Below are 27,883 nucleotides of genomic sequence, written 5' to 3'. Positions count from 1 at the left end.
TTTTCATCATATTTTTTCTTTCTGCTCCTCAGACTGGATAATTTCAGTTGACCTGTTTTCAAGTTTACTGATTCTTTTGTCTACTCAAATGTGCTATTCAAGCTCTCTAGTGAATTTTTAATTCAGTTATACTTTTCAGCAGCAGTTTTTCTGTTAGGTTCCTTTTTTAAATTTCTGTCTCTTTATTGATATTCTCTATTTGTTGAGACGTCTTCTCCTGGTTTCCTTTAACTCTTTGTCTAGGCTTTCCTTTTATTCTTCAGATATATTTAAGACAGTTAATGAATGTAGTCTTCATCTAGTTAGTTCAATGTCTATGCTTCCTCAGCTACAGTTTCTGTGTATTTCTCCAGTGAATGGGTCATATTCCCCAGTTTCTTTGCATGCTTTATATTTTTTTGTTAAAAACTGAACATTTTGAATATTATAATGTGACTCTGGAACTCAGGTTCTTTCCCCCTCCTCATGGTTTGCTTTGTTCCTTGCTGTGGGATATAGCTGTTTCTTTAGTGATTTTTCCAAAGTATTGTTTTAAAGTCTGTATTATTAATCCTATGTGATCTCTGATGTCTCAGTTCCCTTAGCTTGTATTCAGCTAGTGTTTTAACAGAGATTTTTTTTTTTTTTTGGATACCAGGATCCAAAAAGAAAAAACAATTCCACAAAGAAAACAAAGGAAAAAAAACCCCAACTATTCCAGTCTTTGCAGATTAGCTTTGTGTTGGGGCACTGCTTCAGTGCTAGCTGGGCCATTTACAACTCTGCCTTAACTTTCACTTCTTACTTGCCCTCAACCTATAGATCAACCAGAGGTTAAAGTTTAGCATCTTCTCAGGTCTTTCCTGAGTATGTGTCCTGCCCTGGGTGTGCACATGGCTCCCTAAATTTCCCAGTATACACAGGTGATTTTGAATGGCTTAATATACCAAAGAAATGCAACCCTCTGCTTTTTCCCCCAGGCTTTTGATGCTCTAATGTATGCCTCAATTCTTATTTTTTGCACCAGGCATCTGTGGGTTATTCACTTCCCTTACAGTGTTTTCAAGGAATGTCCACTGCTTTTCTGCCTTGAGTGAGTTCCAAGTTAGGCGAAACAAAGGCGGGCACGTCTATCCTTCATATAGTCCCTAGACAGGTTAGAACAGAGAAACACAGTTCTTTACGAATAAGGTCTGCTCTGCCTCCTCCTTCCTCTGGACCCAGGGACCAAGGTCCCTGGGAAGGCTGACCGCCATCTTTAAGACTGCCACTGAGCTGGAGCAGGGATTGGGGCAAGTTAAGTAAAAATGCTGCAAGGTTTCTTACCATTTTTAAGTTGCCTTTTTCTTGATTCAGGGTTTGCTTGGTTGTTGTCAACCTTTGATTGTCTTCCCCAGTTTTTTTCCCAGAGTTCTAACAAAGTTGATTCTGACAGTTTTTGCTTTATTTTTCAATGTTTCTCTGGAGGGATGGTCCCTTGGAACTACCTGCTCTGCCATTTTTGCTGATGTCATTCTATATATCGTATTTAATGAAGACACTATGGCTTTACTCTAATCCTCTTTAAAGAACTGGCAGATAATGTACAAAGTGGCCTTTTAAAAGTTTTCTTTCTTTCTTTTTTTTTTGATAATTTTATTTATTTATTTATTTTTTCCCCCAAAGCCCCAGTAGATAGTTCTATGTGATAGCTGCACATCCTTCTAGTTGGTGTACGTGGGACCCGGCCTCAGCATGGCTGGAGAAGCGGTGCGTCGGTGCGCGCCGGGATCCGAACCCGAGCTGCCAGCAGCGGAGCACGTGCACTTAACCGCTAAGCCATGGGGCCGGCCCTAAAAATTTTATTTCTGGGTGAAATGTTTTAGGTATTTTGTGAAAAAAGGTTTCTAGGTCCAAATAAATTTGAGAATCACTGTATGCCATTTTAGTTTTATAGATACATAGTGTATATTAGCATACTAATTAAAAGTACTGAGGAAAACCTCAGTAAAGAAATATCTTTTCTGAATCTAGCATTTCCCAAATATTTGTCAGTGGAACCTACTTTATTTTGTGGCATGCCTATTAGTAACTAGAAGAATTTCTATTCTATGGAGAAGAATTTATTCAGTAGTGTTAAAAATGATGTAACTGTCTAAAATTGGCTTTTCAATTGGGAAAAAATTAATTTGCTTCAGTGCAGTCAGGCAGGATTCTACTATAATTGTTTTTTACAGCTTTGCTAATCAGTTAAATTCTAGTTCTTTATTGGTCTAAAAATTGAAGGCTTAAAACCACAGTGAGATAGATACCACCTCATACTCACTAGGATGGCTAGAATCAACAAGTCAGATAGTAACAAGTGTTGCTGAAGGTGTGGAGAAATTGGAACTCTCCTACACCACTGGTAGGAATGTAAAATGATACAGCCATTTGGAAAAAGAGACTGAACGTTCCTCAAACATATAAACATAGAAGTATGATAGGACCCAGTAATTGGACTCCCAGATACATATACCCAAGGGAAGTGAAAACATATGTCCACACAAAAACTGGCACATAAATGTTTATGGCACATAACTACATGAATGTATAATAGCCAAAAGGTAGAAATAACCCAAATGTCTGTCAGTGGATGAATGGGTAAACAAAATGTGGTATATCTGTACAAAGGAATATTACTCAGTCTTTTTTTTTTTTTTTTTTTGTGAGGAAGATCAGCCCTGAGCTAACATCCACGCCAATCCTCCTCTTTTTGCTGAGGAAGACTGGCCCTGGGCTAACATCTGTGCCCATCTTCCTCCACTTTATATGGGATGCCGCCACAGCATGGCCTGACAAGCGATGCATCGGTGCTCGCCTGGGATCCGAACCCGGGCCACCAGCAGCGGAGTGCGCGCACTTAACCACTGCGCCGTGGGGCCGGCCCCCTACTCAGTCTTAAAACAGAATGAAGTACTGATTCATCCTACAACGTGGGTAAACCTTGAAAACATTCTGCTAAATGGAAGAAGCCAAACACAAAAGACCACATAGTCTATGATTCCATTCATATAAAGTCCAGAATAGGGAAACCTATCACAACAGAAGGTAGATGAGTGGTTATTTAGAGCTATTGGTGGTGGGACAGTGCAGTAGAGTGGGGTGGTGATGGCCAAAGGGTGTAGGGTGGGGAAATGTTCTAAAATTGACTCTGGTCATGGTTGCACATATCTGTGAATGTACTAAAAGCCATTGAATTGTATACTTTAAATGGATGAATTGTGTGGTATGTGGATTATATCTCAGTAAAGTTGTTTAAAAAGCAACTGAAGACCACTATTCTCTGTGAGTCAGTATTGAGACTGCTGGAGGTGTGTACAGTCCCCGAGAGTTTTGACTTCACAAAAATCAAGTTTACTAAACCACTATCCATTGGTAATACTGCTGCTGCCATCTTTGGAAATGTGGATTTGCAATTGAGTAACCAATACTCTCTGTTTATTTAGCAGTTTGAATTGTTTATTTCTGAATGTTAGAAAACAACTGCCCCTCAATCTTAGGTACAAGTACGTTCATGACAGTTTTCTTCCAAGAAGAGCCTTTTACTTTAATTTTGAATTTCTTAAAGATTCCTAATATTTATTGCCTAGTAAACATACTGGAATATTCAGGGAAAGATTCTAGGTCTGATTTTTTACTCCCTTGAATGCATATGTATGCACATTCCCAAATGAGACTTATGTGGCACTTTTTCTGTAAGTATCTGTAACTTGGAGATGTATAGTTTACCCCAGTGGCTTGATAGTTTCGCTTCCTGGTGACTTTGAGATCCCGTTGCATTATTCTTATTTTTTTAAATGTTAAAATAACTCTACATTTGAAGAACTCTACTGTTGGTAGTTTTGTAAATGTGGAAGATTATGTCCCTGTTAAGTATATAAAAAATAAAATATAGAATAGTAAAATGGACAATTAATTACCCATAATTCATTCATAAAGGGAGAAAAATTGTTTTTTTGTGTGTAAGTATACATCTTGCTACACTTTTATGTAAATATAATCATGTTGCATATATGTTTTTCATCTGCTTTTTTAGGTATTTGTAGGCATTTTTCTAGGTTGATACATCTTCATATATAATGAATTTAGCCGTTAAAAATTAACTTTCTATTTTTGCCTGCTTAAGTTTTTCTTGTGTTTTGTTATACTAAATACTGCTTGAAAGAGTGTGTTTTCTAAATAGGTGTCAGTCTGCATCAGAATGTTACAGTTTTATCTTCGTCAAGTTGATAGGCCAGAATGGAATTTCTTTTTAATTTATTGCATTTTTTGTTATATCTTTTAAAATTATTGACAAAGTTAGATACTTTTACATTTTTTCTTATATTGGGTTACTTTTGTACATTACCCTTTGCCCATTTTTCTGTTAGAATGTTAATCTTTTGTATTGATGTAAAATATAAGGAGAATTTTAACCTTTTTCTTATTATGTTACATGTTTTCTCAGAAGTTGTCATTTGTCTTTAAATTTTACATATTTCTTGGTTGAATTACAGAAATAGAAAATTTTAATGTGGTGAGCTTATCAATCATTAACTTTGAAGTTTCTGGCTGTTGTCATATCTTGAAAGATCTTTCTCATGCCAAGATTAGAAATTTTATTTTAATACCTAAGTTTAGGCTTTTGTTTTTTACATTTCATTTTTTTAATCCTACTGTAATCAATATTGGTGTATTATCAAAGGAAAGAGTATAACTTTTCTACCCACAAATGGTTAACCAGTTAAAAATTTTATTTTTAATTATCTGTTCATTCAAACTCTCTTGTTTAGAATTAATACCCTTATACTAAATTCTTGGACTTGGGAATGTTTCTGGCCTTTGTTGTGTTATTTTTCTGTATTTTTCGTGTGAATATTGATATCATTACTAAAAACTCAGCAGGAATTTTATTGGCATTTCATTAGACATATAAATTAATTTGATTATTGCTGTTTTATAATTTGTCTTCTCAATGAATATGTTATTTCTCTCCATTCATTCAAGTTGTCTTAATGTTTCTTGTTAACTTTTCCTTCTTAAAGGCTGTACACATTTCTTGATAAATACTTTCAAATTTATTGTCAACTCTAAATACTTGTCTACACCTAATGTCTCCGCTTTTTCTCCTTTTATTCTTTTTGGACCCATTTTAATGGATTCTTTTACTCACATCACTCCATTTTACTTGCTGCCATCGGAGTGAACATTATCTTCCACATTGCCAAAGCCAGTGGTCAATTCTGAGTCATAATCTTCCTTAATCTACCTGTAATATTTGAAATACCATATTCTTGAAACACTTTCGTTACCTGGTTTCCAAGACGTTTCACTCTCTTGGCTACCTTACTGGCTAGTCCCTCTCTCCTGGTTCTCTACATCCTCCTGGTTTTCCTGATCTCTTCATATTGGTGTGCCCGAGGGCTGAGTATTCAGTCTCTTTTCTTCTCTTAATTACCGAAGTTCCTTTAGTGAGTTCATCTAGTCTTAGGGTTAATACGACCTGTCTGTCTTGTTCAGTGAACTGCAGTTCCTGTCACTTAGTAGACGCTCAGGAAAATGATGAATGCTGATGCTTTCTTTCTTGCCCACACCTCACCTGTCAACTCCAGAATCATGTATCTAGTTTGCTATTTTATATCCCCTCTAGATTCCATAGAAGTTGTAAATATGATATGTTCAATACTGAACTCTTGATCTGCTGTCACTTCTCTGCTCCCTACGGAATCTATGAGCTGCCTCCCCCTCCTTATTTCTTCTGTATTTCAGTAAATACTCACGCCCTCTTTCCAGTTGCTCAGGACACAAACTTTGGAGTGTCCTTTCTTTCTACTTGCCATATTCTACATCCTGTCCGTTAGCAAATCCTTTCTGCTTTACTTTCAGGGTGTATCTGGAACCCACCCTCTTGTTAAAACCATCATTGCCCATTGGTCCAGCCACTGGCATTTCTCACCTGCCTTATTGCTGTAGTCTCCAGACTGGTCTCCCTGCTCATACCCTTGCTCTGCTCCAGTCTGGTGTCAGCGTAGCAGCCAGAGTTCTCCTTTCAGAGCATTGCCAGGTCATTCCACCCCACGGCTTTAAACTCTTTCCAAAGTCTCTGTAGTGGGCCTGTAAGGCTCTAGATGATCTGACCCTCAGTTGTCCCTCTCACTTGTTCTCATTTTACCTTCCCCCTCGTTTGCCCAGCTCCAGCCCCCACACTGACCTCGCTGTTCCACAAACGTATGGAGGATGTTTCTACCTCAGGGTCTTTTCCTTTGTTCCTTGAACTCTCTCCCCTGTGAATGTTTTTCATGTGCCAATCTTTCACTTTAGTTAGGTCTCGGAGCAGATGTCACATCCTTAGGGAATCCTTCCCGGACCTCCACATCTGAAATAGCACCCTCCATTCCTCTCTTATCTCCTTAACCCTGTTTGGCTTCATAACCTTTAACTTGACTGTTTGTCTTAGTATATGTGTCTCCTAGATTATGGGCCCTTTGAGTCCACAGTCTTTGTTTAGTTCCCTGCTGTGTACTTGGGTGCTAAGACAGTTTTTTGTTGCTATTTTGAACTATTTTGAATAGTTTTCCTGACTAATAGTTGCTGATATATGGGAAAGCTGTTTATAGTGAGTGAGATGTTTATTTTTTTAACCAGCCAAAGTACTGATCTGCCTCTTTTTTGAATAGGTTTCAGATGGTACTCAAGGTACCATTCTGCAAATAATTTTTGCTTGGGCCTTCCTCATATTTATTGATCTTTCTCATATATGTAAATATAAATATATATGTATTTTACTTTTCCCATATTTACTTTTGTTGCTTTGCCTAGAACTTCTAGATCAGTGTTGAATGACAGTGTTGATAGTAGAATTCTTGTGTTTCTGACTTCAAAGCAAATGTCTTTTTTTTGGTTTACTAAGTGTCTGTGTGTATCTGTGTGTGAGAATATGTGTGTGTGAGAGAGAATGAGCATGACTCAGGAATGTCTATTACATTTTATTAAATGCCTTTCTGGCGTCGCTCAGGACATGGCGACATGTTGCTCTCTGCACAGTTATGACAAAGCAGAGTAGTATACATTTCCCGTGGTTGGGCCATTCTGGCATTCCAGAAATAGTGCCTACGTGGCTCATAGCTTGTATGTTCAATATATTTTTACATTTGGTATGTTGATATGTATGATTGCTGCATAAAGATGTTTAAGGGAGATTGGTTTATAGTTTACATTGTGAAAGTTTTATATGGGTTATGCTAGCTTTGAGAAATCGAATTGGGAAAATTGCCCGCTGCGTTTATTTTATTCACGCAGTGAGAAATTATTGATCATCTGGTGATCAGAAACGTATCATTGGCCTCCTCAAGCTCAAAAAATTTTCCCCAGAGTTTGTAACAGTTGTAGCGGCATAGTTTTCTGTTCTTTGAGGTTGAAATCCATCTTGGGCAGGAATCTTTGGAGAAAGATAGATAATTCCTTGAAAGTAGGAAGTTTTCCTCTTTCCTTAGCATCAGCACATGTGTGCACATGTATGTGTATACATATACATATTTTCGTTGTTTTAAATGTTAGGCGTAAGAGCTGTTTACTGGAGTGTATTTTTTTTTTCTTGAGAGGAAGATTGTCCCTGAGCTAACATCTGTGCCAGTCCTCCTCCACTTTGCACGTGGGACGCCGCCATAGCATGGCTTGATGAGCCGTGTGTAAGTCCGAGCCCAGGATCTGAACCCGCAAACCCTGGGCCACCGAAGTGGAGCTTGCGAACTTAACTGCTAAGCCACCAGGCCAGGCCCCTGGGAGTGTTTTTTAATATCCAAGTGTTTGGTAGTTTTAAAATTTGTCCACAATTTCTTTAATACACTTACCTCAAAAGGTGGAGACTAAGTACAGCCTAGAGTGTAGACTGAACGTAGTGACTCACTTCTGATGAATCGCATATGGCGGAAATGATGGTGTGTCCTTTCTGAGAGTAGGTCGTAAAAAGGCATTGTGGCTTCTTTCTTGTTTTCTTTCTTGGATTGCTCACTTTAGGGGAAGCCAGTTGCCATGTTGTAGAGACACTCAGGAAGGGACTTGTGTGGTGAGGAACGGAGGCTTCCTGGCAGTGACTGTGTGAGTGAGCTTGGTGACAAACCTTCCAGCCCCAGTAAAGACTACAGCCCCAGCTGACACCTTGATTGCAATCTCATGAGAGACTCTGAGTCAGAACCACCCATGGGAAATGTGCCCTGAATCCTGACTCACAGAAACCTTGAGATAATAAATGTTTGTTGTTTAAGTTTTGGGGTAATTTGTTCCACAACATAGCTAACTGATACATGTGTTTCATTGATTCTTTTTAATCTTTTGGCTTATTACTTGGTTTCAAATCATTTTAGCCTGTACATTTCTGCCTTTTGGGACATATTAAGATTCTTTTTAGCATGATAAATGGTCAATTAAAAAACAAAATATTGGAAAAGTTTTGTTTTGTATTATTAATCACATTTATTCAACACTTCTTGTCTCTTTAATCCAAAAAAATTGAGGATTTGTTCAAAACTTGTTAACATTGTGATTGCCAATTTCTCCTTATTCCTTGCTTTTTATTTTATGTATTTCAATAGAAAGTAACTTGAGTTGTGTATTGTAAATTCTGTGTTTTTTGGATAAAATTGTTCTTTATCTAATACTTTTTTGCTGTTAATGTTACATGTCCTATTCTTCAAGTTGGTATTTTCCTGTTATACTTTTTAAAAGCTTTTTGTTTTTCAATCCTATAATTCTGATTTAGATTTAGGGTACAGAGTCTTTAATTAATTTCATAGATCTTAAATCTCTACTCCTCTCAAAGGATAGCTTTCAAAATGTTAAAAATATTACACATACAAATAAAGAAGGACCATGTGTCAAAGATGTATTTAACTCATTAATAAGAAAACTGGACAGGCAGGATGGTGAAGCTGGCTCCAAGAGCATTTTTGTAATTCAGTGTTTATGGTCACTAGAGAGAGAATGTTGGAATAGATGGCTAATTTAAATACAAAACTGCTAATTATCTCCAGGTCAATGAAACAGTAACTTTTGAGATTATTGGACAGAAGTCATTTGCATCTCTACTTGGCAAAAATCTACAAGTTATCATGTAACTTAAGTGTCTGAGCCCTAATGAGTACCAAGTATCAAGTGGAACAAAAGTATACTTAAATAATCCTTGGGTAGGCTTGTTAGACAGTGCTCCAGTATGACACTGAAAGGAAATGGAATCCTTTTTTAAATTTATTTCTGGGTGTTGGATAAGTTTTCCTAACACACACACGTTAGAAATTCCAGCTTTCAGGGACATAAACATACAACAGTTTCAGAATGACATTACGTCCATAACCACAAGTGATAGGTACCCATTTTTAGTGTACAATTTGAATTTTGACAAATGTAGTTACTCTTGTAATCACCACATCAGTCAAGATACAGAATATGTCTATCATCTAAAAAAGATTATTGGTCCTATTTTCTGTCACTATCAATTAGATTTGCCTTTCCTAGAGTTACATTAAATGTAACCTTACAGTATGTACTTGTTTGTGTCTGCCTTCTTTCCCGCAGCATAATGTTTTAAAGATACACCCATGCTGTTGCGTGTATTAGTTCTTTCTTTTTATTGCTGAGAAGTTTTGCATTGTGTCGGTAGACCACAATTTATTTATCCATTCGCCTGTGGATATCTTGACATTAGTTTTTTAGTACCTCCATTTATTTAGGTCTTCTTGCTATCTCTCAGCAACATTTTGTAGTTTTCAGTGTGAACACTACTCATGTTCAAAACAAAACACATAGGTCTCCAAACTAGTTGTTGCTGACAGGCAGAGATAATACAGTCAACTATTATGCTTCTCTGGATGTTTGTTTCAGCAGCCATTTCTCTCCATCTTAGCTAAGGATCCATTGTCAGCTCTGTGCTACTGATAGCCTCCCTCTCTTTTCTTCTCCTTCCTTGACACACTGTAAATAATGGTCCCTTATTTCAAGGAAATATGAAGTGCTCTCTTCACAGAAATTACTAAAAATGATTTTTGCTGTTTATATGATAGGATAATATATTATGATATTGGGAGTACCTTAATTTGGTTAAAAATGACTAAGAGACAAATATCTTTAAAGATATACATAGTGATAAATTTAGCTTTATGATGAAGAATGGGTGGAATAATTATAATAAATTTAGCTCATGTTTGCTTTTGTATCTCAAATATATTTTGGTTGGCCTTATTCACTGAAACAAAGACTGGTAAAATCAGAAGACCTGGTCTTTTTTTTTTCTTTTTCTTCTGTTTACCACAACTTGCTACTAATCTGGCCTTGTAATTCTTTATTTTTTCCATTTTTCCGTTTTTCTCCCTTTCTCTCCCTTTGTCAGTTCTCAGCTTCAGCTTTGTAAATGCTTGTAAGTCCTTAGGGGGAGAAATTAGAAGAGTTGCTTTGTGTGCCCTTTATGGGGGTAGCCATTGAGTTGGGTTTTTTTGTTTGTTTTTAATATGATGATGACTTCCTGTTACTCCAGGTCTGACACTAGGCATGGATTCCTCTAGCAGTATGCTGGCGTTTTGACTACCTTACCCAGCTTTGCTTCCATTTGTCTGCTCCGTGAGGGTATGCATAATTAATGACTGACTTCTCCTGTGTTCCAGCCCGAAAGAATAGACCCGAGTGCATCACGACAAGGATACGACGTCCGTTCCGATGTCTGGAGTTTGGGGATCACGTTGGTATGTTTATGTTGACTCTATCTTGTAACAGCAGTGTAACAAGAAATTCAGAAATGCAAGAAAGTTTAATCAGTCTTCCACTCCTCATAAGAACTGCTGCTTTTCTCTTGTAGTCGTTGATTTTATTTACCTGTCTTCCCCTGCCCTCCCAGCTATAGCCGCAGGGACTATATTATCTAGTTGTTGAAAAAAGGTATGTTTTTTACCTTAAATCAAACCAGAGTTGATTATTTCCCTCAAGGTTTTATGACGTGCCTAGAGCTCTTTAATGTTGTCACGCTGGGTGTCTTGGCCACAGATACTACAAGTCAACAGCCACACTAAGAGCAGGACGAGGGAGGGAGGCAGCCCACTGCAGCCGGTGCAGCGGTGAAGGCGCGTAGACCCCTTCCATCTCAAGCAAGAGTAGTGTGTCCGGTAATACAGCACACGGTGTATGTATTAGGTAGACATGTTTATATGCATGGAAGTAGTTTCTGTTTGGAATCTTCTATTCACTGACTAGAAAAATAAAAAATGAGTGAGCTGACAGTAATGCAGTTGTTGAGGAACTACCTAGGTGACTGTTCTAAATGAAAGTTCTACTTTAGAACAACACAGAGAGAATAGTAAGAATGCTACTTAATTTGCAACTAACAAGCACAATAAAATAACTTCTTTCTCACCTGTGGACTGACTTGAAATTTTGGTTCTATTTAAAAAGTATCTTTATTTGCTTATTTCTTTATTACCAAATTTCGTTTTGAAGTTGTAGATGTCTTTTCTCATTCTTGCTGTTTGACCAGGGCTTAATGACATTTTTCTGATTTTGGACAGCCTCTACAGCTTCTTCAACATTTGACGTAATTTCCCATCACTAGATGGGGCTGTGTCCTGTTCGGCAGGCAACCCAAAACTTTTCCTTCCGTTTTCCTCCCCTCTTCAGTAAAACCACATGGCCCAGAGATAACACAGATTCAGAGCAACGAACTTTCTTGTAGCTTATTAAATAATCTCCATTTGTTCATTGGCGTTATATGGTCCCAGGATCCTCTTCCTGTAGATCAGAATCACATACCCTTTTTAGTTATTCTTGGTGAGTGATGTTGACAAGCCTAATGAATTCTCTCTATAAGAGAGTGCGAGACTAATAGCTCACCTCTGTAGAGGACTTCTTCGAGTTTCCCTTGTGACCAAATATGGGAGATACCTCCTGGTGTCTTTTCTCATTTTGAAGCCAACTGACTAAAGGAGAAGGAATGCCCTCTCCACATTCAGGAGAGAACATGGAACTTGGGTATCTTTTTAGGTCTGGTGACTGTCCCAGAGACTACAGCAAGATCTGTAGCTTCCAGCTGAGGCAACTGTTTGTGTGTAAGGGATATTCATGATTCAGAAATACCTACCTATGACCAAACCAGCTATGTTTAAAAAGCAAGTATTTACTTCAGTATGAAAACAAAATTTTGTTCTGTGAAAGGTTTTAACATAGAAATTTTTCAGCAAGTTCCTTTAGTACATGTGGCTAAACTTTGTTTAAAAGCAAATTCAAGGGGCCAGCCCTGTGGCCTAGTGGTTAAGTTCCGTGCGTTCCACTTCTGCAGCCCGGGTTCAGATCCTGGACATGGACCTACCTACACCACTCGTCAGCCATGTTGTGGCAGCGACCCACATACAAAGTAGAGGAAGACTGGCACAGATGTTAACTCATGGCTATTCTTCCTCAAGCAAAAAAAAGAGGAGGATTGGCAATGGATGTTCGCTCAAGGCTGTTCGCTCAAGGCAAATCTTCCTCAGCAAAAAAAAAAAAAAAGCAAATTCAGTACTCACAGTTGCTTCATAGTTTATTTTTCATATGGATAATCTTATCAAAATTATAAGAAATATGAGAAATTAATTTCTAAGATCCTAAGTCCTTCACTTATGATGTGCATCTGAATGTTCCTTCTCTTATTAAAACCTGCTCTCAAGAATGAATTGAATGAAGTTATTCCTAATGCTGTGAATAACCAATAAAGTTTACTTCTTGCAAAGCATTTGTATTTTTATCCAAAAGAAACTACAGCCAAAAGAATGAATTTCTGCGAGTGTGTGCATGCATGCCTGCCTGCTTTTTCACAGGCATGTGTGTGTAATTGGAGACAGCAGTGAGCTGAAGGAGGCATCTTTTGGGGAAGAAGGCCTTCCCCTACTAGCTTTCTATTTGAAGATGGCTTTGTGTTTGCTTGATAGCTTTCCTTTCATTGTATAAGCTAGTAATTTAATATCTGACCAGATCGACAAGATCAAATCTAAGCTGAAGAAACTCCAAAACAGTGTTCTCAGACAGTGCTCTCTCTCTCTCATATATGCCATCTTCCTCTCTAATAAGTTTGATGTCTCATCCTCATATATCAATCACCTGTCAATGCACATAAAATGGGATTCATTTAGGCCATGCTGCAGGTTTAGACCTATTTCTTGGAAAAAGCACAATTTCCCGGTTTTCATTCTTCTCAGAACAGAGTGAGGAAAAGATGAGAATACTATTCACAAATATTTTTGACCCTTGACAGATTGGGACATACATCCATAAGACTCTTCAGATCTGGTTTAGTATGGTTTAGAAATATTGTCCTGAGCATTGTTATTGGGATTCAGGGTGGGGGTTTGATCCTGACTTGATTTCTTCAGTAATAGGAATATCTGGTTGTGGTTGAAACCGTAGTAATTGCAGAATAGCTGTAGATTAGGACTTGCAAATTGTTTCCTTTCAGCTCAGATTGGGCTTTTGTTTGTTGAATGTTCTTTTACCTTACGAAAGAATTTGACCGCTGTTCTGGGCCATGACCTTCTGTTCAGATGACTACAAATTGTGCAAACTTTGTGCTAAAAAAGTTCTAAAACCAGCCTTCCAGAATCTCTGTTACAAAGGATTCAGAACCACAGGCTGCCCTGAAGCATGCACTGTGGGACCATTGTCAGGGTTTAAATTTGGTGTTTCCCTTTAGTCCAAGTCCTTGAGTTTGATTGATACAGCATTCTCTATATTGATTTCTAAATATCACCTACACCTAGCCTTAATAACTCTGAAGATTCCACCTCAGCCTGATCTGGGTTTGATTCAAGGCTTTTGCAAGAGGTTTGGAGGTTAGATTTTCAAGGTGGCCATTCCAGTGAGGAGTAGTAAATAATGCCTAGTGTGTTTTGCTTTTTCCTCTGTGTTCTCTTTAGTACGAGTTGGCCACAGGCCGATTTCCTTATCCAAAGTGGAATAGTGTATTTGATCAACTAACACAAGTCGTAAAAGGAGATCCTCCACAGCTGAGTAATTCTGAGGAAAGGGAATTCTCCCCAAGTTTCATCAACTTTGTCAACTTGTGGTGAGTACGTGATTTATGAATACTCGAAAACACGCCCTGAGAACGCTGAGGTTTACTTAATCTTAGCAACATTGGTACTTTGCACCAGGGAAGGGGAGCCACCTTCTTATCACCCTGCCTTGTAAGCTGGGACACTGGATCACTGTGCTACATGGAAGGTTCCAGCTAGCCTGGAGAAGTATCACTCTCTTATTCTACTACTCAGGTACTGATGAAAAATAGATGTGGGTGGTGGAGAAGCTGCTGCCTTCAGATTTCTAATACCTTGTACAAGAGATACAGCCTAGGTGAGACTGATCATCTTATTCTGATATGGTTCTCACAATGAAATTGTGCCAGAATCACTTGGAAGCTTTTACTAAGTCAAGACCCTACCAGATCAGACTTTTCAGGGTGGATCTCGGCTCTGCCATACATATAACATAGTTGGGTGTGTGTAGTAGAGTCAGGCCCAGAGCTCAATTGGTAGAGCTATGTGTTGGCTCTCTGAAACCTATTCCAAAGAAAGTGTGAACCCCACACCTGATCATGTTGTTTGTGCACCTTTTAAACAGTTGTGTGTGTATGTATGTTTACGTGTGTGTAGTGCATAGGAATAAATATATGCAGATACGGCAATAATACAGTCATGCTTTCTACTGTTTCACTCTATTTAAATAAAACTTTTTTTTGTTATTTGAATATTTTTGATAATTATTCTGTTTTTCTAACATGATTTAAAAATGAGATATGTTTATGAGCAAAAAGCCAGAGCATTTACTTTATCTTCTTTTCATTCTTGAAAACACTTTTCTTGTCCACATAATTTTTTTGTTGCCTTGAATGCTGTTTCTCTCCATACTTCTGTAGGATTTATATTTCATGGTCTAGCATTGCCCTCTTTTCTAATAATTAGAAAACATTTGTTTCACTCTAGTTTTCAACTCCCTTTCATCTTCTCTAACCACATTCTACTTTTGTGTTGGTTTTCAGAAGGGAGAGGAATACCTCAAGATTTTCTAGACAGAAGAAGGCTGTAGGATAACTGCTTCTTCCTTTTTAAAAACAATCTCTTTATACCAATTTGCACACATGTATACAGTTTATATAATTACATAAATGTGACCATTTTATATATTACATTTTAATGAAATATTTGGTTAAAAGAATCTGTGAGTCATAGAGCATAATGTCTAAAATGATCACCTGTAAACCCTTCAGTGAGTTTGCTTTCTTCTTAATTCCTTGATCTCTTTATTGGTTTTGTTTTATAAACGTTTAGTGCTTGTATATTTTTTTATTTCTGTGCCAGGTCTCTCCCATAGATAATGGTAATAGACATCAATGTCCCATTGTTTTCCCTGAGTAGGGTCATGTTTCCATCTCATTCCTAATCATTATGGTCTACCGTTGAAGTATATTTGTTTTTATGATGTTCCTATCAGCTCTCCACGTTTGTCCATTCTCCCCTCCACTATCTTTGGGCATTTTCGATCATCTCTAACCTGGATTATTCACATTTCTAATTGGTTTCCTCACAATCCAGTATTGCCTTGTTTCAAACCATTTTCCTTTTTGTCAGAGTTGTATTTTTTATGATGCATATCTGATCATGTTACTTCTTTAAGTGTCTACTTCTCTAAAACTGTCTAAGCATGCATTCTTAATGGAGTGATATCACCCCCAACAGGGCAAAAATTTGTTTTGGAGAGACAAAAAATAATATAATGGTTTGTAAAAGGCCTCCAAAGGGCTGCTACAGCATATAAACAGATCTACAGTATTTAAATTTCACAGGAGGGAAGGGCAATAATAAAAAAAAGATTGAGAAGCACTGGTCTAGAGGCTTCCCCTTGCCCTTAAAATAAAGTCTAAATTAACATGGCTTTCAAAATCCATTATGATCCGGACCTGGTTTATTGGTATGGCCGCATTTCTCTGTGGTCCCCTTGAACTGTTTTTCTGCCAAACTGAGTTTCTTCAGTTGTGTATATTAAAAGCATATAGAAGATAACATGGGAGAATATTCTCATAGCCTTTGGATAGATAAACATTTCTCAAACAGCACACAGAAGGCAACTAAGCATAAAAGAAAAGACTGATAAAATTGGATTTCATTAAAATTAAGAACTTCTATTGATTAAAAGACAGTGCTGGTTGAAATGCCAACCTATGCAGTGGATTTGCCTTATAGATATTTGCTAAAAGACTTTTATCCAGAATACGTAAAGAGTATTTAATAAGTTCAAAACACTTACAGATATGAAAATGACAACCAAAAATGGCAAAATACTTGAAAAGGCATTTCAAAAGATGATATTCAAGTGGTCAGTAAACATACGAAAGGGTGTTCATTCAGCATTATTAGTCATCCGGGAAATGTAAATCAAAACGACAATGAAATACCATTGCAATCACTAGAATGACTGCAATGTAAGACTGACAGGACCAGGAGGATCTAAGGAAGTCTCAGACATGACTTGTAGGAGTGTCAAGTAATGCAGTGTCTTTGGAAAACTGTGGCAGTGTCTTAGATAGCTGATCTAATATGGCTGATGCCTGTGTTATGATCCAGCAACTCAACTCCTAATTACACACCCAAGAAAAAAGGTACAGACATAAATACACTAAAAGACATGTGAGAATGTTAACAGCATATTCATAATAATTTATAGTTAGAAAAAACATCTATCAACAGTAGAATGAATAATAAATTATAGCATTTATACAATGGTATGGAAATAGCATCGAAGAATAAACTATTGCTACACTCAACAACATGACTAAATCTCACAAACGATGTTGAGTGAAAGAAGGACATGAAAAATTATTTATATGAAATTTAATAGACAGAATTAATAAAAGAAGTCGGAATATTGTTACTCTTCTACACTTAGGACTTCTTTTTTGTATGTATACTTCAATTAAAAGTTTGCTTAAGGAATAAAAAAGAGATAAAGACTTATGGATCAAAATGATGATCTCAGCTCACATTTTAAATTCCTCCCTGCTTTAACTTCCTGCTAAAAATCATCAATGGAATTTTTTAAAAAGCAAAAAAATCTTTATTCTAGAAGAGAGCAAAAGGTACTATCCTTAAGGAGTTTTTGTGGAATTGTGTAGATGAGACTGAAATCAGGGATGGATTGACTAATCTCCAGTTTGTTATATACAGAGGGGAAGAAAAGCCAGAAGGAGGATATAAGACCTGCAATGGAAATCCTTAGCTTGGAACAGCAGGACCTGCAAGAGAAGGCGACTTGTGGGACAGACAATCAGGAAGCAAATCTTGATCCTAAAAATGTCTTGAGGAAATGCTTTATATACTAGATCCCACACATGGCTGGGACTCCGTGGCAGTATTTACTCCTGCTTTATACTTGGCAGGAAGGACCTATTAAGAAAAGCTCAAGGGGCGTGGCCCGGTAGTGGTTAGGCTCGACTGCTCCGCTTCGTGGCTCGGGGTTCAAGGGTTCGGATCCTGGGCGTGGACCTACGCACCGCTCCTCAAGCCATGCTGTGGCGGTGTCCCATTTAAAGTAGAGGAAGATGGGCACGGAGGTTAGCTCAGAGCTAATCTTCCTCAGCAGGAAAAAAAAAAAAGGAGGAGGATTGGCAATGGATGTTAGCTCAGAGCCAGTCCTCCTCACCAAAAAAAAAAAAAAAAAAAAACTCAAGCTTTGCTGAGATCACTTCTACTGAGGACTCTTGGTTGGTTAGAGGATGGATAGCACGCTGGGAGTTGTTACAACAAACCCAGAAAACAGATTCCTTGGCAAGGTGGTGACGCTCTAGTGATGGCTCTCCACTGTTTCTTGCAGTCACCTAGCTCTGTCACCAAGATCATCCTGTGATATTTGATAAACATGGATGCTCTTTAGGGATGAATAAAGAAAGAAAGATCACTGGCACATGAAAACAGTCAGTGGTTCAGAAAATTGTATCAGGGTGAGAAATTTAACAAATACTCCCTTGTCAAGTTACCACTGGAAAAGTTAGAGAAAAATTGTAAGAATGGAATAATTCAAATTCAGGAAAGGTTGTTTTCAAATAGTAAGTGTAATTTCTGAATTGAATGGGAGAAAATGGGGGTAGACGGCATATTGGATATTACAGGTTAACCAAATGTATGAAGTAGGTAATATAATACCCTTGAGTTAATCTTCCAGAAGAAAGGGACAAAAAGATGATTATGAGGCAAATGATAAGAGACATGGAGGAAAAATCCAGGAGATTCTATTTAACTGATAGTAGACAGAGAAAGAATTAAAATGAAAGTTCTCTTTCCTTGAAGAAAAACTTGAGTCTTTAGATTAAAATACCAGACCAAATTAACTAAAAGGAAAAAAAAAAAGGCACGGCTAGGTATGTTGTAAGATTTTTTTTGTTTTATGCATTTCAAAGATAAAGAAAACTTGACAAGCATTCAGTTAAAACACATACACACAAATGTATGTGTGTTTGTGTAGAAAGACACAAAATCAGAACAATACCTGAAGAGTAGAGAAGAGCTATAGAATGATGAGTGTGACCACTTCAGATTATTATGGTGGATTACATCTTGAACAATACTTCAGTGAAACTACCAAAATACTGGAGAAGCATGTTAAAGTATCTTTTTAAATGTATCAGAGTTGGTATAAAACTAAGAAGTCTATAGTGCTCTAAAACTGAGTGAAATCAGAAATTATGGGAGGTAAGGATTGTAAGAGGCCGCTCCCTGATTGGAAGGACTCCTCAGTTGATGGGCAGGAGCAAAAGCAAATCCTAGGACTCCAAGAATTCCCAAAGATAAACGGAATATGAGTTGTTTCAGAAAAAAATTCCAGCACTCACACAAGGAATGAGAATTAGTAGAAACAACTGATAGTGGGAATAGATCTGTGAAGACTTCAGATATTTGAATAATCAGAAATAGAAAAAAAAATGATTTTTCATAAATGTGGGTAAAAATCAAGAAGTTTGGAAATATAAGCAAGAAACAGAAATTTTTAAAGAACCAAATAGAACTTATAGAAATAAAAAGCATAAATTAAAACATTCGATAGCTGGATTAAACAGCAGATTAGATATAACTGAAGATTAGTGAACTGGAAGGAGATCTGAAGCTCTGCCATTGGAACTCTTTGAGATGATGGAAATGTTCTATAATCTGTTCTCTCTAGTGTGGTAGCTACTAGCACTTGAAATGTGGCTAGTGTGACTAAGTAAACAAATTTTTTATTTTATTTAATTGAGATTAATTTGGCTAGTGCCTGCCTTGTTGGATGGCACAGGCTTAATTGAGGTTAATGTGATTATTGATAGCCATACCAATGGCAGAAGTAATTCTGAAACAGAAGGTAGTAATAATTTGGTTAACGATTTCTACTCAAATGGCATTGTGAGTTTATACAGTGACACAATTTTCTGCTCTAGTAGATGAGATATAAAAATAGAAAACCAAAAATGTGTGGCAGTTTTACAAAGAAAGTACACATCTTGTGTGGAAGAAGAGCACAACGGATATGTGTATAAATGCTGTGGAGGTCTGAAGCCATGGGCTGGCTGTATCCAGGTCCAGAAGCAGCAGTGGCAGCTGGGACATTACTTCCTGTAGGACCAAAGTTCTGCAACTGCTCTGTTGCGGGTCCAGGATAGGACCCACTGCGTAGAAGTCAGGATCTGATGGCTGAAGAAATACTGATGTCAGCACTGCCTGGGCAACAGCAAGCTGCAGGACTACAGAATGGCAAGGATATAGATACTGTTTTTGCAACCAGGGGACTGGATCTGTAATAGTCCTAGTGTCAACAGAGGACTGCAACTTCAAAGATCCTTTATAAGACCTTGTTCTATAGTGATGGGCCTGAAAAGAAGCAGCAGTATTGAAACTGCTCTATGTGATGTGTCTCGAGCTCCTGCTTCAGTTCATAGTACTTAGTAGGCATGCAGATATTTGTTGAACAAATGTATGGATTGGCATGGAACGTAAGCATGCTCTTTCAAAGTGAGTCTGCAAACCAACCAAAATTCCAAAATACATGGAGTCTGATGCTGAGAAAAGCAACCAACAAACTAGAATATGAATTTACTTTAAATTGAGATGAGTTTATGGGGTAGTCTAAAATACACTTTAAGATAAATAAGCATTTTTACGACGCCCAAGGAAATAAAGGTTTAATTTCCACTAAAACTGAGGAAGAAGTAAAACAAATGAAACAAACAGTTGGATATGGAAACTCTTTAATTAGAAGTCTTGGAAATGAAAAAAACATAGCTATTGACACAAAAGACACAACAGATTTGATGTACTCTAGACCAGAAACAATTAAAGCCTGAATTGGGAAACTGGAAGATAGACCTGAGGGATTTCCCCAGCGTGACACAGATTAAAATATCTGAAAGAGCAGATAAGAATTAGGGAGAACAGAATGAGTAGTTCTAAGCTGTATATAATGGAAATAACAGAAGACAACTCTGAAAGTGGAGAAGCAGTATTTAAGGAGATACTAGTAAAAACATTTGAAAATTGATCTAGGATAAGTTCTCATTGAAATTAAAGTCTCTGTATCATGTAGGATAAACAAAGGTAAATTTTTACCCAAATGCACTGAAGCAAAATTGCAGAACAATAATAAAGTAAAAGCAGGAAGAGAAGATAGAGTACCTGCTAAGGATTAATTAATTAGACTGACAGCAAACATTTTATAGCAACAATAATTGCCAGAAAACGGTGGAGTCAGCTCCAGAGTGCTGAGCAGAAATAATTGTCAACCTCATCCTAAAGTTTTATACCTGGGCACTCAATGATTCAAAATAAGGAGACAATACAGATGTTTTTTCAGGAATGAAAGGACTAAGAGTTTACCATTCATAGATTGTTTTGAAAAGATATGCTTGACCAGGAATAAAAGTAGACCTAGCAGAAGGGTGTTGCAGCTTGGTTCCCTGGAAATCAGGCTTTTGACAGAGATGCGTGTACAGGAAGTTGAGTAGGTAGTGATCTTAAGATCAACAACCAGGGAAGGAAGGTAGGATTAGGCAGAAAGAGAAGTTGGGCTGCAGTGCAGTCTCAGCGAAGGCCTCAGCTGACCTTGTAAGAAGCTATGAGTCTGGGCTGGTCCTCCAAGGTTGACTCGACCTGAGGTATGGGTCTTGGATTTTTATATCCCTTTGTGGATCAGTCATTAGATACAGGCTGCCCCAGGAAGGCTCAGTTGGCTCTCTTCAGTTGAGGTAATCCCTGAGAGCCGACAGCTGAAGGTTGTCTGCCGGCAGCCCTCCCTGCAGTGGAGGGATAAGTCCTTCCTTCCTAAACAAGGCGTCTGTGTACCACAGCGCAGCGTCCACTACAAAAGGCACGGGATGTGAAAAACAGCATTGAGTTTAGAAATAAATGAACTGTTACCAATATTAACTTTTGATGGTAAAAAGTAAATTTAATTGAGGTTGGAGGAGAGTGGTGATTACGATATGGTCCAAGATGATCAGGTAAGTACAAACAAAATGAAAATACTCCTGGTTACATTGATTAGACAAGGTAGAATTCAAGGGGAAAATACCAGCAGAGGAGATGCTTTTAATATCCTGATACAGTCCTTAGTGAAGTTGTACTGTTGTCAGCTTTTGGCCCAAAGAACATAAGATTGAGATACAGAGTGCAAAAATTTTTTAAATCGAAGGATAAATTGATAAAATTCATATATATTACTGAGAATTATTGGAATTCTAATAGAAACCACCTGGTTTCTCTTAGGTGGTGTCTATAAATATGTGCATATATATTCAGAAACACAGACACATACAGTTTTATACTTATACATACATTCACGTATCTAACTACGTAGTATTCTACTGTGCAGCTATGCCACAATTTATGCAGTTTTCAACAATTAACTTATTTCTAATTTTTTTTATGTTTGGCGGGTTGTCTGCTTGCTTTGTTACTTTTGTATCTGAAGGAAAAAACTACTTGATTCTTTGTAATATTTTGTTTGTGGAAATAAAAATACTTGGATAAATGTGTCTCCGTTTTAATAATGTTATTTTTATGTTATTTTAGCCTTACGAAGGATGAATCCAAAAGGCCAAAGTATAAAGAACTTCTGGTGAGTATGAGATTTGGAGAATTTTAGGTATTTCCTCACCCCAGATCCTCTTAGCATGCTGGTTCACTAAGCATGCAGTGGGCCACTCTGTCATGGACAAACAGCTTGACCTTATTGAGTATTTTTTGTAATGTTTTTAAACAAAGATATTTGGAAAGAGAACATTTTTAGTCAGAATTTTCCGACTAATTTACTGGCTAGATTCTCATGAAAAATTTTGGCCTTGACATGTTATAAAAATTACCCTGAAGACTTTTAACATTCACTTTAAGGAACCGTTTTCCACTGCATGGCCTATGTATGATAAGGCATCTGTAAGAATGTATTGTGCTTACTCTGCCTTTATTAGAAGCTTTCACGCAAATTTACATCATAAGGCCAATTCTTGTTTCTTTGAAAGTTCTCACCCATTCCGTGGAATTTGGGCGTTTTAAGCAGTGTAGAGTAATGGAAGAGTGATGTGGCCCTGGTCTTGGCAGTGAAGAAAGTGCTATGATCTAATAATGTGGGAATATTTTAAGAAACGACCTACTTGTTTGTCACACTTAGCTTCTAGCTCTCTAGGATGTTAGGTCAAACTTATGGTCAACCCCAGCAATGACTAAAGATATTCAGTCAACGTACTTAGAGAAGCTATGAAAGAAAAGTATTGATGGAGATGGAATATGAAAAGGTGGGTTTGTGAGGCAGGTATGGGGCTGCAGGCTTTGGAGAAGCTCATAGGATCAGTTTCTGTTGAGCCTCTTTTGGAGTGGGAGTCAGAAGGATTGAAACTGAAACCTTTTTGTAAGATCCTTCTGCCCTACGGAGAGACACGGGGACTTGGAGTTTATGCCTGTCCCAAGAGGAAGAGTAGCCGGTGTTCATGTGGTTCTTCCTGGCTCTCGGGGTGGCAGAGGCTCCAGCTCTGTTTTGTGCTCAGGAACAACTCTGCTCTGTGCCTCGACAAATACTCCCTGGTACACAGATAAGTTTCCAGACCTCAGGGTCAGGGTGGCTCCTCCCGGTCATAAGGCCGTGCATCTTATCTGGGCACGCCCAGACCCTCTAACCTATCTGCATGAAATACAGGCTGTGCTTGCCTGTCTGAGCTTGTGCTACAATATTTTACAGCCGTAGGTGGTTGGAGACTTTGGTTCTGTGCTGTATCAAAGTTGGGAAAAGTTCAGTCTGGGCTCTGATATGAATTTTGATATTTTTTCTTTTCTTTTTTCAATTTTCTTGCAGAAACATCCCTTTATTTTGATGTATGAAGAACGTACCGTAGAGGTCGCATGCTACGTTTGTAAAATCCTGGATCAAATGCCAGCTACTCCCAGCTCTCCCATGTATGTCGATTGATATCGCTGCTACGTCAGACTCTAGGAAAAAGGGCTGAGAGGAAGCAAGACGTAAAGAATTTTCATCCCGTATCACAGTGTTTTTATTGCTCGCCCAGACACCATGTGCAATAAGATTGGTGTTTGTTTCCATCCTGTCTGTATATCTGTCACCTAGAGCGTGCATCCCTGTAATACCAATTGATCACACAGTGTTAGTGCTGGTCAGAGAGACCTCATCCTGCTCTTTCGTGATGAACATATTCATGAAATGTGGAAGTCAGTACGATCAATTCGTTGACCGTGATTAGATCACATCTTAAATTCATTTCTAGACTCGAAACCTGGAGACGCAGCTACTGGAATGGTGTTTTGTGAGACTTCCAAATCCTGGAAGTATGTGGTGATGGATGTGCTATGTCTGAACATAGAGACTTGGGCTTGAGTGAGAAGAGCTTGCACAGCCAACGAGACACATTGCCTTCCGGAGCGGGGAGACAAAGGAGGAATTTACTTTCTTCACCAAGTGCAATAGATTTACTGATTTGATATTCTGTTGCTTTACAGTCACAGTCGATGTGTGGGGATGGATGTGCTCAGCCAAATTTCCTGTTTGAAATATCATGTTAAATTAGAATGAATTTATCTTTACCAAAAACCATGTTGCGTTCAAAGAGGTGAACATTAAAATATTGAGACAGGACAGAATGTGTTCTTTTCTCCTTTACCAGTCCTTCTACTCTTCGTTGGGAAGACTCAGGAGTCTGCCACTTGTCAAAGAAGGTGCTGACCCTAAGAATTTTCCTTCTCAGAATTTGGTGTGCTGCCAACTTGATGTTCCACCTGCCACAAACTACCCGGACTGAAAGAAGAAAAAGTACGGAGGGCAAAGTTTACAGATGTTTTTAATTCTAGTATCTTATCTGGAACAACTTGTAGCAGCTATATATTTCCCCTTGGTCCCAAGCCTGATACCTTAGCCATCGTAACTCACTAACAGGGAGAAGTAGCTGGTAGCAATGTGCCTTGATTGATTAGATAAAGATTTCTTGTAGGCAGCAAAAGACCAAATCTCAGTTGTTTGCCATCACTGGTCCAGGTCTTCAGTTTCTGCATCTCTTTCCCTACCCATGTGGTTTATTGCCACCATGTGACTTTTGCTTAATCCAATATTTCGCCTTTGTTTCCTATATCAAAAACCTTTATAATTACCAGGGATGTTCTTTACCAAGGATTTTTAGCCCCAAATCTCTCATATGCTCTAATGTTTAAAAGGCTGAGAAATGTGGGGCCCAGCCAATGCGATAGGTGATAAGCATCTTTTCTAGACAGATTTGACCAGATGAAGATCTGAAATGGCAGACTTGTAGATAAGCTCGTCACCTCTGAGAATCTGTAGAAAGTCACCACCATTTCTTGAAATTGGAATTCTACAAACAAACCAACAAACCCTTCACAGTTAGAAGAGGCCATTTAAATCTGCCATCTTTTGCTGTGCCTCCTCACTGACCCGTTAGCCAGGTTCTCCTTAGGTTTCGCTCTGGCGTCGCAGGCACTGAGCACTAGGCTTTGTGTGACAGTTAAGCAGCACTGTCAACGGTTCGAGCACACTGGAATACAAAACAGTGGTGGTCTGAGATGCAGATGATGCCGTTACAGAACTAAATGGTGGCAGGTCTTGCTGTGTCTCCTCCCAGAGTGACAGTCATAAACACTACGATAAAGGGAGAATGGTGCTGTATAAAGTTACATCCCTGTAAATTTCAAAATTAAAAAATGAATTATCGCTTTGGTCCACATGCCTAATCTTCCTATTTTCTCCCCCACTGCATCCTAAACCTTAGACTTCCCAGTGTTCTGAAAGGAAGCATTGCTCTATGTCTTCCTTCCACACCAAGCCATCATCCTCCATTGCTCCCGGGGACTCAAGAGGAATCTGTTTCTCTGCTGTCAACTTCCTGTCTGGCGCAGCATAGGGTCACTTTGCCATTATACAAATGGAGATAAAAGCAGTTCTGACTGTCCAGGAGCTAATCTGACCATTCTATTGTGTGGATGACCACATAAAAAGGCAATTTTAGTGTATTAATCATAGATTATTATAAACTATAAACTTAAGGGCAATGAGTTTATTACAATGTATCTTTATTAAAACAAAAGGGTGTATAGTGTTCACAAACTGTGAAAATAGTGTAAGAACTGTACATTGTGAGCTCTGGTTATTTTTCTCTTGTACCATAGAAAAATGTATAAAAATTATCAAAAAGCTAATGTGCAGGGATATTGCCTTATTTGTCTGTAAAAATGGAGCTCAGTAACATAACTGCTTCTTGGAGCTTTGGAATATTTTATCCTGTATTCTTGTTTGAATTCCTCCTCTATTTAAGATATATACATGGAATCGAAGTGTTTATGTAATAGTTATATCCTTTTGCCTGCAGGTCAGTTGTAATAAATCTAGGATGTGATGATGACTTTGTAAGTTGATTTTCTGAAGTCAGACCCTGAGAGGGGAAAATCAAGTAAATTCCATTAAATTATCTGTGCATTTCACGCTGGGAAAAATTCTCTTCTTCCAGAAGTGTTGATGACTTCTTTCTTTTTCTCCTCCCTTCTTGTGGTTGCTATATCTCTTTGCTTATTCTGGAAACCATGATGTATCTGTGAAGCATTAGCTTTGCTTTCTGTTGGAGCAGGCATGATGCAGAGTCTCTTTTGAATTTGTTTCTTCATTGGTTGCCCTGATCTGCCCCGGCTTTCTTATTGCTCAAGGAAGGGGGTGCTGTTCTTCAGCCTGTGTCATGATGGAGAGATACAACTTGTGAGAACCCAGTCTGCTGTGGCCTGACGCAGGGTTGCCAGTCAGGCTTTCTGCTCCTGTGCTATGGCTGCTGGCCGAGCATTAGGTGTCGTCACTCACTGCTGCCTGAGAGAGAGCGGTAGGGAGGAGATTTGTGGGTCAAAGACCTGCGGAGGTCAGGCCTGGGAGGTGTATGGATGGGAGGACAGTGGAGGTGAGCAAAAAGCCGTGGAAGCCTGGAAACTATTGGAGAGAAGAAGAAGCTCCAGCACTAAGTTTATCTGTTACACTACCAACCTAACGGTCATTAATCAAATCCTGACTCATTGATCATATACTAATTCAGTACTTGACCCTTTTCCTGTGCCTGCTTCTAAGCTGATCTGAGATGCAGGAGATGCCATTACAGAACCGGATGTGGTAAGTATCAAACATTCTCCAGGGGAGGAGGGTGTGGCTGTAGGAATCCTGGCCTGTTCAGCTATGACTTGGCTGCTACAGGGAAGGATGCTTTGTGGAGTTTCCAGATCCCAGCTGAGCACCCACTATGTGCAAGACAGTGTCCTGCGTGAGAGGTAGACTGCGCTCCATGCTTCATGGGATACTTCCCGTAATTGATCCTGACTGTAGCCTTCCAAGGTCAGGTTGTAGTGTCCCCTTTTAGATAATAAGAGAAAAACAAGGCTTAGAGAAGTGAAGTCTGATTCTGATAACAGTAGGGAGGATAGCTGAGATCTAAATCCAAGGCTGTCACACTTACCATAAGACATTGCATTAGTTAACAAACTGCCATCACAGAAGTGTTGTGGAGTTGAGCAGTGGAAGAGTGAACTATGGGGATATTCTGTTCATGAACCTCACCAAGGCCCGCTTTGTTGTGGAAATGAGTTGAAGTCAGAGGTTCTGGGGGCCACCGTGGGGCTTAGTGGTTGATATAAAGGCAGCAGTATAGAAGGTGGTTGCCTTACAACTAACCAGAGCTCTACGTCCTAGTTCTTATTTTTTGTGAGGCATTTTAGCCCTGAGCTAACATCTGTTACCAATCCTCTTTTTGCTGAGGAAGATTGGCCCTGGGCTAACATCCGTGCCCATTCTCCCCTGTCTGGGACGCCACCGCAGCATAGCTTGACAAGCGGTACATCGGTCTGCACTCAGGATCCAAGCCCTCGAACCCTGGGCCGCCAAAATGGAGCGCGTGAACTTAACCGCTATGCTACCAGGCCAGCCCCCATCTAGGTCCTAATTCTTAATTGGCACACCTGAGAATTCAGTATAGAGGCCTCGATGTCCCCATTATCATGAAGGACACATCAGGTCATGAAAGTGTCCCAGGACACTAGCTGCCCTGTCTCCGGTCCAGAGGTGGTTTGTGTCCCCAGCTCTTGGTCAGGGTTCTATGTACCAGTCACATCCATGGCATCTGTGCTTATTACTTGGGATGTGAGAGAGAGAGAACCTAAAAACTGTTGGTCCTGAACTTGTTGGCTCCCTTAAATAACCTCATTAAGTGGTTTGAGGAAAAATCCAGTCAGCAATAGTGACTCTCTTGTTAAGGTACACTGTAAGAACCATGTGTAATGGAAAGTTTGTATCAGATTACGTGGTATAAGGAATACCTTTAGTATGTGAAACATCGGCTTCCGTA

At 38.7% G+C, this 27,883-nt stretch overlaps 1 protein-coding gene across 4 annotated transcripts in view; it reads left to right on the top strand.

Annotated features, from left to right (window-relative positions):
- The window catches only part of MAP2K4 (mitogen-activated protein kinase kinase 4), a 128,255-nt gene extending 102,343 nt beyond the window's left edge, over window positions 1-25,912 (top strand). For 3 of the 4 annotated variants that reach the window (XM_058559691.1, XM_058559690.1, XM_058559692.1), the window contains 4 exons: window positions 10,632-10,709; window positions 13,902-14,050; window positions 22,074-22,119; window positions 23,347-25,912. In XM_058559691.1, coding sequence (XP_058415674.1) covers window positions 10,632-10,709; window positions 13,902-14,050; window positions 22,074-22,119; window positions 23,347-23,460 — 387 coding nt within the window. In that variant the 3' untranslated portion in view covers window positions 23,461-25,912. Of the gene's footprint in view, window positions 1-10,631; window positions 10,710-12,292; window positions 12,650-13,901; window positions 14,051-22,073; window positions 22,120-23,346 lie in introns of those variants that run through there. The other variant, XM_058559694.1, reaches the window with a different exon arrangement.
- The last annotated feature ends 1,971 nt before the right edge of the window (window positions 25,913-27,883 follow it).

The sequence above is a fragment of the Diceros bicornis genome, chromosome 18 (genome assembly GCF_020826845.1).
Source record: "Diceros bicornis minor isolate mBicDic1 chromosome 18, mDicBic1.mat.cur, whole genome shotgun sequence".
NCBI classification, from domain to species: domain Eukaryota; kingdom Metazoa; phylum Chordata; class Mammalia; order Perissodactyla; family Rhinocerotidae; genus Diceros; species Diceros bicornis.
This window is presented reverse-complemented; position numbering and strand designations above follow the sequence as displayed.